The sequence below is a fragment of the Convolutriloba macropyga genome, chromosome 12, assembly GCF_964194025.1.
Source record: "Convolutriloba macropyga chromosome 12, txConMacr16.3, whole genome shotgun sequence".
Classification (NCBI taxonomy): domain Eukaryota; kingdom Metazoa; phylum Xenacoelomorpha; order Acoela; family Convolutidae; genus Convolutriloba; species Convolutriloba macropyga.
This window is the reverse complement of record NC_134479.1, coordinates 41297106-41308653: the sequence shown is the minus strand read 5'-3', so window position 1 is coordinate 41308653 and position 11548 is coordinate 41297106. Positions and strand designations below refer to the sequence as shown.

The following is an 11548-nucleotide window of genomic DNA, read 5'->3' as shown; positions in this document are numbered from 1 at the left end:
CTCAACATAACAAACACCCATTTAAGAATATCCAAAGGGATATTCCAAAAGTATCCACACCTATGCACAAGACTAGGTAGATCACGAAATCATGTCGCAAAATCAACATTCAAAAGCGAAATCAACCCAACACAACACAAGGGTAGACGAACTCCACTACAACTAGTAGAAAAAGTAGAAAACGAACTTAAAAAATCAATCGCAGACAAACAAATTAAAAAACTAACATCATGTTTAGACGAATATTTCATAAGCGCAGTAGTAATAACGGTCAAATCAGATCAATCCATCAAAATCGCATTAGACTCAAAAATACTCAGCGACGCAATACACAAAAACAAATATCAAATGCAAAACATAGACCACCTAATGGATAAAATAGCTATGAAAATTTCTGAACTCAAAATAACAGAGGGGACACTATACACTAGCAAAATAGATCTCAAATACGCTTATAGCCAACTACCACTACACCCCGAAACACAAAAACACTGCAATTTCAATATACTAGGCGGCAACGCTACGGGCACTTACAGATTCCTAAATGGCTTTTATGGCCTAACAGACCTACCAGCAACATTCCAGAAAATGATGGATACAACACTAGACGGTTAGACTCAACAAATGCATTCCTTGATGACATAATAATAATAACAAAAGGAACAATAGAAAAACATGAAAACTAAATAGATAAAGCACTAAAAAGACTAGACCATGAAAATCTAGCAATAAGCCTTCACAAATGCGAATTTGGCCTAAGAGAAATTACCTGGCTAGGATACAAAATAAATTCGGAAGGTATTACCCCAACTAAACGAAAAAGAGACGCAATCATCCAACTGGAGAACCCAAAAACGCTAAAACAACTAAGATCATTTATGGGCAGCATACACCACTTGGTAAAATTCATACCAAACCTAGCAGCATTAAGCGCACAGCTCAGACCAATATTAACAAAACCAAAAAATAAAACACCCAAAAAATTAGAATGGGAAGAAATACACACCAGTGCATTTAACAAAATAAAACAAGCAATTTTAAAACTATCGTTGAACAAAAACATTTCGACATTAACTGTCAAACACGAGTAAAATGTGATGCCAGCAAAGAAGGCTTAGGCGCTTGCCTCGAACAAAGACAAAACAACATATGGCAACCAATAGCATACGCCAGCAGATTCCTTAACAAAAATGAACAAAGATATAGTATAAACGAACTAGAACTACTGGCCGTAGTTTGGTCACTCGATCACTTTAAGTACTACCTATACGGATCACATTTCACTCTCCAAACGGACCACCAAGCACTACTCTCCGCCCTAAAAAACAACAGAGGCAACAAAACATAGCAAAGTAGATTAACTAGATGGGTAGACCGATTACTACCATTTCACTTTAAAGTCGAACACATCGCGGGGAAAAACATGGGATTTGCGGACTATTTAAGCCGCCATCCAATAACACAACCAACTGGTGAAAACTTCGACGAGAACCACGTAATAAACATCATAGAAGCAATACATTATACACTACAGACAACGCAGAAAAAATTAACCAATCAGATCGCTAGAAAACAGAGTGAACTAAATGACGTCGCAAACCATTCCAATCCAAGCAAACAGAAACAGAACACAATAAATAATTCAATTAATACAAAATTAACTCAAAAATCTACAAATCCAAATCAAATTATCAGAAATCATTTATACAAATCCTCTATTCATCAACATCTTTATCCAGTAGATCTTACAAATCAATTAACCCTTTATTTAGCAACAAAATACACGTTACAACAAGAAACAACCCACAAGTAGAAACATTCCAAGTCCCAATCAAAAAACGATATCGAGCACCAAACCCAACGAAAACACAAAAGATGACAAACCCACAGGAAACAAATACAATTGCCACACAGACAGACGAAACATCAAACATTGGACAAGGACGCCAACCACTAGAAGAAAAAGAAGAATTCAACCCAATCCCAGAACTAGACTACGAAAACACTCCTAACTACCTAGAACAACTACATCGAGCATTCGGAGAAAATTTCATCACCGAAGCTACACGAAACGACCCACATAGCAAAAATTTACTACAAATCATAGAAGATAAAAACTGGGACTCACTTAAACACTTCAGCAGATACTGGCCCTTCCTAAAACGAAATCTGAGCACGACACCAGCTGGCTGCATACTCTAAGACGGGAAAATGTATATACCCACACAACTACGTAAACTAATCATGAAATCCATTCACCGCAATCAACCAGGCCAATCAGGAATGATGCACTTAGCAAACATGATATGGTTCCCAAGAATTCATAGGGAGATAGTAACTCTAACGCAGAATTGCCAACCGTGCATCAAAATAGGTAAAAATTTAAAACCAATAATCCCAAAATCAAAATTCGCGAACCTACCACCACTACACGAACCAAACGAAGAAATCCAAATGGGTTTGGCCGGCCCCATACAAGACGAACAAAATAATAATTCGTATATAATAGCTTCGGTAGATAGATTCTCAAGATACCCACACGCAATAGTATACCACAACTGCGACACTGACACAGCAATAAAATACTTAGAAAAATACATAAAATTGCACGGAATACCTAGAAATATAAGATGCGACTAAACCCAAGCATTCAAATCTAAATTCAATTCGAAATTTTCTGTAACAATCACAATATTAAACTAATATAAGCTCCAGCTGGAGACCACAGAGCTAACGGAATGATAGAACGTCTAATACAAACAAAAAAACGTCGCCTCTCAGTCCTAAATAACGACCCCAAATGGTCAAAAATCACACTTGCAGATAAAATCACAGAAATAATCCAAGAAATAAAACTCATACCTAACACAACTACAAAAATCGCACCATTCACAGCTCACTTCGGCAGAAAACTTAACACACCAATATCAAACATTACATCCAGGACATCACCAAAAATCCTATCATACAATGAAATAACAAAATTCCATTTAGATAAACGAAGAGGACTAAAACAACCAATGCTGAAAGCCGACACAATCTGGAATCTCGAGTCAGATTCTGAACCTCAACTGGACATACAATTACAACAAACAATCGAGGGAGATGACTCCTCGGACCAATCTACGCTGCAGAACATTAAGAAAAAAGTCATCAAACGTAAGAACACTTCACCAATTAAGATAACACCGGACAAACTAATGAGAACATTCGATGATAAAACAACATCAATAACTAACACAAGAAAACAAATAGCACGAAAAACACTAGCACGCAAAGCACCTGAACCACGCGGCACACTAAAACCACTTTGGAACATAATACCAGATGGTACTATTACTAACTACTCACCAACAACAATAACACTAGACACAAACACCAGAAAGAACACAGTAATCAGAAAAAATGACTTGGCAATCATAAACGAAACAAAACCGAGACTAATGCACTTCGTAGCATGTAAAACAGTACGCGAATATAATAGAAATCAGGAAAAAATAAAACAATTTTTGTTAACAGAAAAGAAACAAACCAAACAGTCCAAGCAGAAAGACCAACTGGACAGTCCAGAAGAACCAACCAACATAAACGAAGCCCACTTCTACTCGCAACCTGGACCATCCCACCAACTCGACATCCCCGGACCAAACAACCGAAACCCACCTCAACGAAAACGCAAACAGCAGCCCACAAAAAGATCAACAAAACCCAAAAGCGATTTTGACCGAAAATCAAAAGAAGCGGCTATAGCCCAATCAAAACTGAACAAGGCAAAAGAGCGCCAGCGCAAAATTTCCAACTCCCCAAGAATCCAAATGGATACATCAAAATTAGAACAAAACAAATCTATCGAAGTTATTAACTATTACTAACTACTCACCAACAACAATAACACTAGACACAAACACCAGAAAGAACACAGTAATCAGAAAAAATGACTTGGCAATCATATACGAAACAAAACCGAGACTAATGAACTTCGTAGCATGTAAAACAGTACGCAAATATAATAGAAATCAGGAAAAAATAAAACAATTTTTGTTAACAGAAAAGAAACAAACCCAACAGTCCAAGCAGAAAGACCAACTGGACAGTCCAGAAGAACCAACCAACATAAACGAAGTCCACTTCTACTCGCAACCTGGACCATCCCACCAACTCGACATCCCCGGACCAAACAACCGAAACCCACCTCAACGAAAACGCAAACAGCAGCCCACAAAAAGATCAACAAAACCCAAAAGCGATTTTGACAGAAAATCAAATGAAGCGGCTATAGCCCAATCGAAACTGAACAAGGCAAAAGAGCGCCAGCGCAAAATTTCCAACCCCCCAAGAATCCAAATGGATACATCAAAATTATACATCAATGGATACATCAAAATGGATACATCAAAATTAATAGATGGTACTATTACTAACTACTCACCAACAACAATAACACTAGACACAAACACCAGGAAGAACACAGTAATCAGAAAAAATGACTTGGCAATCATAAACGAAACAAAACCGAGACTAATGCACTTCGTAGCATGTAAAACAGCACGCGAATACAATAGAAATCAGGAAAAAATAAAACAATTTTTGTTAACAGAAAAGAAACAAACCAAACAGTCCAAGCAGAAAGACCAACTGGACAGTCCAGAAGACCCAACCAACATAAACGAAGCCCACTTCTACTCGCAACCTGGACCATCCCACCAACTCGACATCCCCGGACCAAACAACCGAAACCCACCTCAACGAAAACGCAAACAGCAGCCCACAAAAAGATCAACAAAACCCAAAAGCGATTTTGACAGAAAATCAAAAGGAGCGGCTATAGCCCAATCGAAACTGAACAAGGCAAAAGAGCGCCAGCGCAAAATTTCCAACTCCCCAAGAATCCAAATGGATACATCAAAATTAGAACAAAACAAATCTATCGAAGTTATTAACTTAATCTTCGACTCTTCACAAGGCAGCCCGATAAAGATATTCACCTCAGATGACCCAACAGCCTTCATGTCAACACCAGCGAGGAAAAAGTCCCAGGAACAAGTAAACAAAAAGATAGATAAAATCATCCACCGCATCACCCACTCACCAAAGAAACAACAGAACAACGACGCACAAATCATCTCAATTACCCCAGCTAACCACACAAGCCTAAACCAAGACATCATATCCATTACACCAGCACATCAGTCGACCCCTGTAGACCCACAAACTAAAACAATGACAACAACTCCGGATACCATGACGACCAGCACAAAAAATTACCAATTGGTAAAACCCAACGCATCAACCAACACCAATTGCGAGAATGAAAACAATAACCAACTGGTACATACTATTTGGACAACCGATACCAACTCCGACGCAACATCCCAAGACAATTATCCGGCACAAACACAAAACAAGGAAACAATCAAACACAAAAACATCACAACATCGAAGCACAACCAGACATACCGGAGGAAAGAGAAAAGGCCGACGAACCTATTGATTTAAAACACATGGAGGAGGACAATGGCGAAAGTCTAACAATAAGCTCCATTTCATCCCTCAAAACAGAGGATGTCGCCGCCCTCGACAAACTCTTTGACTAGTCAGCCAAAGATTCGACGAAGGGGGAGTGTGGTGGAGGAATCCACAAAACGCAACCAAGTATACCAAGTATTAATATAAACACTCTTAAACTATATACATATTTATCTTATAGCATAATCTCCATCCGGAGAACAAACTCATTTGTTGTCGTACTTACTTCTCTTCATGTTAACTCCTCACCAATTGGTGACAACGCATTTTACATAGATTGATGATTATGATTGACATTTATGATAAACGGTTAACCGCACAGTACAACTGGTACTGCGTCTTGACCAACAAGTGCGAAAGCACTCCGTTGCAGTTCTTCCTTAATGCGTTCAGAGATTAGTTGTTAAAATTCAAGATTCATTCTTGCTCTTTTCATTAATAAGCAATCCGTATACAACAATAATAATAATAATAAAAATAATAATAATAATAATAATAATAATAATAATAATAATAATAATAATAATAATAATAGTAATAATAATAATAATAATAATAATAATAATAATAATAATAATAATAATAATAATAATAATAATAATAATAATAATACTAATAATAATACTAATAATAATAATAATAATAATAATAATAATAATAATAATAATAATAATAATAATAATAATAATAATAATAATAATAATAATAATAATAATAATAATAATAATAATAATAATAATAATAATAATAATAATAATAATAATAATAATAATAATAATAATAATAATAATAATAATAATAATAATAATAATAATAATAATAATAATAATAATAATAATAATAATAATAATAATAATAATAATAATAATAATAATAATAATAATAATAATAATAATAATAATAATAATAATAATAATAACAATAATAATAATAATAATAATAATATTAATAATATTAATAATAATAACAATAATAATAATAATAATAATAATAATAATAATAATAATAATAATAATAATAATAATAATAATAATAATAATAATAATAATAATAATAATAATAATAATAATAATAATAATAATAATAATTTTAATAATAATAATAATAATAATAATAATAATAATAATAATAAAAATAATAATAATAATAATAATAATAATAAAAATAATAATAATAATAATAATAATAATAATAATAATAATAACAACAACAATAATAACAATAATAATAATAATAACAATAATAATAATAATAATAATAATAATAATAATAATAATAATAATAATAATAATAATAATATTAATAATATAAATAATAATAATAATGATAATAATAATAATAATAATAATAATAATAATAATAATAGTAATAATAATAATAATAATAATAATAATAATAATAAGAATAATAATGAATTTCACTAAACTTGGTCTCACAACGCTTAGTAAGTCCCTAACGGGGCTTGAATTTGATTTCCCTCAAACACTGTCCATCCTTATCAGTATGATTTGTAATTAAAATTCTTCTTAGCTAAATCAAATAGATATTCTTTGACTTCTCTTTTGAATTTGGGAGGACTTGAATATGGGTTATAGTTGGGAAAATCACGCGCCAGTGACATCGAATTGTTGAAGTTTGTAACTCGATAGAAAAATTTAGATCGGCAACGCTGGCGATTACATTCGTTTGAGTATAAAAACATTTTCTCGTTTGATCGTGTTTTCGGATGTCCATTCCATATTTGCAAAAAATTGCTCTGCCTCAAGTGGAAGTTTTCTGGTCAAAAATTTGTTTAAAACTACGAGATCCAAAAAGACAAATTGATATGTGATCGGAAGTAAATTTACTGATCGAAGACAATCATTGTATTCTTTATCAGTAAAATGACTGTTTTATTGTCTCCATTTTAAACTTTTTCTCTGAAGCTTTTCCATCTGCCTGACGATAGTTTTACTGGCATATCAAACATTTGATCCATAAAACAAGATCGATATTATGTGAGTTTTGACTAGGTTGCATTTGACTGACAATTTTATTTCACTTGGAATTGTTCTTTTTAGATAACCAAGCTTCTGATTTGCTTTTTGTAGAACAAAAGTTAAGTGATGATCCCCTGATAAATTTTCTGAAACATATATGCCCAAGTCTTTGAAATGTGTTTCCTGTGAGATGGTTCCATCACTGGAAAGACGCAATATTTGCTTGTTGTAATTTTTACGTAAAGAAAAGTGCACGTTTTTAAACTTATCCAAATTGAAGTTTAACAGATTCTCCTTGCTCCAAACAATAGCATTTTCAATATCTTTTTCCATCTGTATTTTATTGTTTACAGTGCTGACAATTTTTGTGTCATCCGCGTATAAATAGCACTCATTGATAATTATTTCGGGTGGGTCATTTATATAAACGGAAAAAAAGAAACACTGCATAAATTGACCTTTGAGGCCCACCGCTGGTGATTGGTCGAAAGTCCGATTTTCCGCAAGATATTAAAACTCTCTGGTGTCGATCAGTTAAATATGACGCGAAAAACCTCAAGAAAGCACTGTCAAATCTCATTCGACATAATTTTAAAAGTATGATATTATAATTGATGGTATCAAAAGCCTTTGCTCTGTCTAGATACACTGTCATTGGCATTTTGTTTGCTTCAAGTAACTCATACAGCCTGTTGCAGTAGAGAAGTAATTGAGTGATGGTTGAACGATTTTGCCTAAAACCTTTCTTACGTGCGAAGCCGACGACACCGAACAAACCGAACATACCGACGCGTTCCTACGTTTGTACGTTTGAAATCGAAGATATCGAAGACTTCCTACAATTTTTTTGCTTTTCTTCGGTCATCTCAACTAGGGGGTTGTGTGTGTGTGTGTGTGTGTGTGTGTTCGTGTGTGTGTGTGTGTGTGTGTGTGTGTGTGTGTGTGTGTGTGTGTGTGTGTGTGTGTGTGTGTGTGTGTGTGCGTGTGCTTGCGTGCGGGGGAGGGGCGAGGGGGTCATATGTTGGGGTTATGGCTGTAAGGTATGAATGGAGGGGGTGGAAAAAATGCTACTCTCAGCGATGCTCTTCAAACCATGAGTTTTCCTTTCTCTAACCATTTCTCAGTAACAGTGTCGGTGAATTGGATACTCAGAGACTTGTAGCAGTTAGGCGCAAGGTTCTCAGAGAGTAGCTCAGTGAATTGATGTCCTCCCGGTCTCACCTGTTCATCTCATTTGTCAGGAAAATAATTAAATGGCAGACCAATTAATTTTCAAGCAAAATTTATCTAAAATTACCGTGCATTCATAATTGCCATAATGTTTGTTTGAGAAAATTCTAAAATTTAGAATAGGCGCCATCAATTGATTGACTGCAAAAATCCAGAAGGATTGACACGGGTGACATTGCGCATGCCTGATCTCATAAAAACGTCAAGTCAACAGTCGTTAGATTAGCACATCTCAAATTTTAAATGGATCACAGATCAGTGGGTTTAAAATTTTCAACCACACAAATCTAGATAGCCCTCAGAAAATGTTGAAAGCGAAACATTTGAAAACGAAATCTCAAATTTACATTTTTTTGAGTCTGTTTCGACTGAAATAAGTTAAAGCTCGATTAAATTGCTAAGTTAAGGCTCGACTTCATCCCAAAGGACCTTTGCAATTAAAATCCTCGATTCACAATTGAAATCCTCGATTTCGTCACAATAACATCGATATTGTCTGTGAGCAGGAAATGGTTGAAATCTTGCAAAGACAGCTCTGAAATTTCAAAACAATTTTTAAGACCAACAACCGCCTCTCCCATAATGAAATTCTCTCTTCAAAACATTTCAACTAAATCGCTGGATTAGCGGCTAGTAAAGCGTAAGGCTCTAAGAGAGCTGCTCAGTCAGTTACTGCCCTCGGAGTTTACCCGGAAAATCGCTAAACAAAACGGGTGGGAAAAAGATATAGGAAATTGTGAAAACATAGAACATATTTTCCTCAACACTTTCATCTGCAGTCTAAAATATGATAACTTTGCGAACGTCAAAAATTTAGCATATATCTTAATACTGACTAAGTTCTACAAGCAAAAATTTTAGTTGCCAGATATAAGCTGTCAGATTAATTGGAAAACTATCAGACTTTGTCTAACACCCGAATATATTTTTTCAATGTAGAGAAATGTAAATCAATGCGGTTGGAATTATAACACGCTGAAACAAAAACTATGATCACAAAAATGATGAAGGAGAGTTGCTGGACTGATTGAGGAGAGACAGTTTTAGAAAATCAATTGTCTGTGAGCAGGAAATGGTTGAAATCTTGCAAAGACAGCTCTGAAATTTCAAAACAAATTTTAAGACCAACAATTGCCTCTCCCATAATGAAATTCTCTCTTCAAAACATTTTCACTTATTCGCTGTATTAGCAGCTAGTAAAGCTTAAGGCTCTAAACGAGCTGCTCAGTCAATTACTGCCCTCGGGGTTTTACCTGTTCGTCCTGTTTCTGTGGACGAAGAGATAAAAAGAAGTCTGCAAAGAAATGCATTAAAAGACAACATGACTAGCATAATTGCTACAGACTTCCTTTGATAGCAATTGAAAGCAACTAACATCTATTTCGAACGGCTAATGCACTCCATTACCTCTGATATGCGTTTTCATTGAAACAGTCCTTCAAAGGTTCGAAGGATATGAGCTTTGGAGGTTTTTTAGAGACTAAAAAAGTTGCTCTTTCAAAATTTGTTCGTAGTCTTTTTTTCAAGCTGCTGGTTGTTTTCATCAGGTTTTTATTCTGATACTATTCTTGCAATCTTTAAATAACAAATACAACTTTGACGCAATATTCAGGACTCATAAGTAAGTATAAAAATTTTGGGACTGATTTTTTGTTCCAGTAACTAGTTCCGTTAACAATTTCAACCAGAAAAGTAAACCAGGCTTCAATAATGATATTTAGAAAATAAATTATTTCAATTTGGAGCAAAGATAGTGCACACCCGCTTTCTTTAAAAGTTTGCATCGCAATTTGTTTTAGAGTTTCATTGAAATCGCAAAAATTACAGGAAAAATAATTGCAAAATTACCTGCAGAAATTGATACGTGTAAGTGATCTAGAGTACATTACCTAGATTTCACCTGCGATATCAAAACAACATTATTTTATTAGTTTTGCAGATTTTGACGTGAAAAAAACAGAAAAATACTCTCATTAAAATGTAGATATTAGTTCTCAATGGATGAGTAGAATAACACAAACTAATTCCAAGCAGAAAAAATAGAAACCTTCAGCAGAAATTATTATGCCCATGAGCGAGAATATCCTCGCTGTCGGTAAGTATTTTTTGGCTTGCTCCTCTTGACTCTTAATTTTTATTTGCATGTCTAAAATTGCTTTATCAATTGCTAAAATTGCTAAACAAAAACGGGTAGGACATGATATAGGAAATTGTAAAAACATAGAACATATTTTCCTCGACACTTTCACCTGCAGTCTAAAAAATGATAACTTTGCGAACGTCAAAAAGTTAGCTTATATCTTAATACTGATTAACTTCTACATGCAAAATTTTTTAGTAGCCAGATGTAAGCTATCAGATTAGTTGGAAAACTATCAGACTTCGTCTAACACCCGAATATATTTGTTCAATGTAGAGAAATGTAAACCAATGCGGTTGGAAATATAATACGCTGAAACACAAACTATAATCACAAAAATGATTAAAGAGAGTTGCTGGACTGATTGAGGAGAGACAGTTTTAGAAAATCAAAGCATTTAAGAGAGTAATAGAATGTACTATGTCTAGCAAAACATTGTCAAAGCAGAAAGTTGCATTTTGGGTAAATTGAGTCATCCAAGCAACAAAATAGTCTATTGTGAGCTATATAGAGATATCATGTCAAGTGAACAGAATTCATAATGCGGCGAAGATTCTAGTTGATCATATTGGAGGTTTGAAAATCTATGAAACCCTAAAAATACGTTGAAAACTCAAGTCAGTCTGATTAAAATTTCTGTACAGTTCTCATTATAATCTATAAATAGAAGTGT

The 11548-nt window shown here is 34.1% G+C and overlaps 1 protein-coding gene across 1 annotated transcript in view; it reads left to right on the top strand.

The window, feature by feature from the left end:
• The first annotated feature begins 3020 nt into the window (after nucleotides 1–3020).
• Nucleotides 3021–11548, top strand: part of LOC142350499 (uncharacterized) — a 34183-nt gene continuing 25655 nt past the window's right edge. The window contains exons 1-4 of the mRNA XM_075402350.1: nucleotides 3021–3159; nucleotides 3520–3780; nucleotides 4049–4408; nucleotides 4598–4753. Coding sequence (XP_075258465.1) covers nucleotides 3021–3159; nucleotides 3520–3780; nucleotides 4049–4408; nucleotides 4598–4753 — 916 coding nt within the window. The remainder of the gene's footprint in view (nucleotides 3160–3519; nucleotides 3781–4048; nucleotides 4409–4597; nucleotides 4754–11548) is intronic.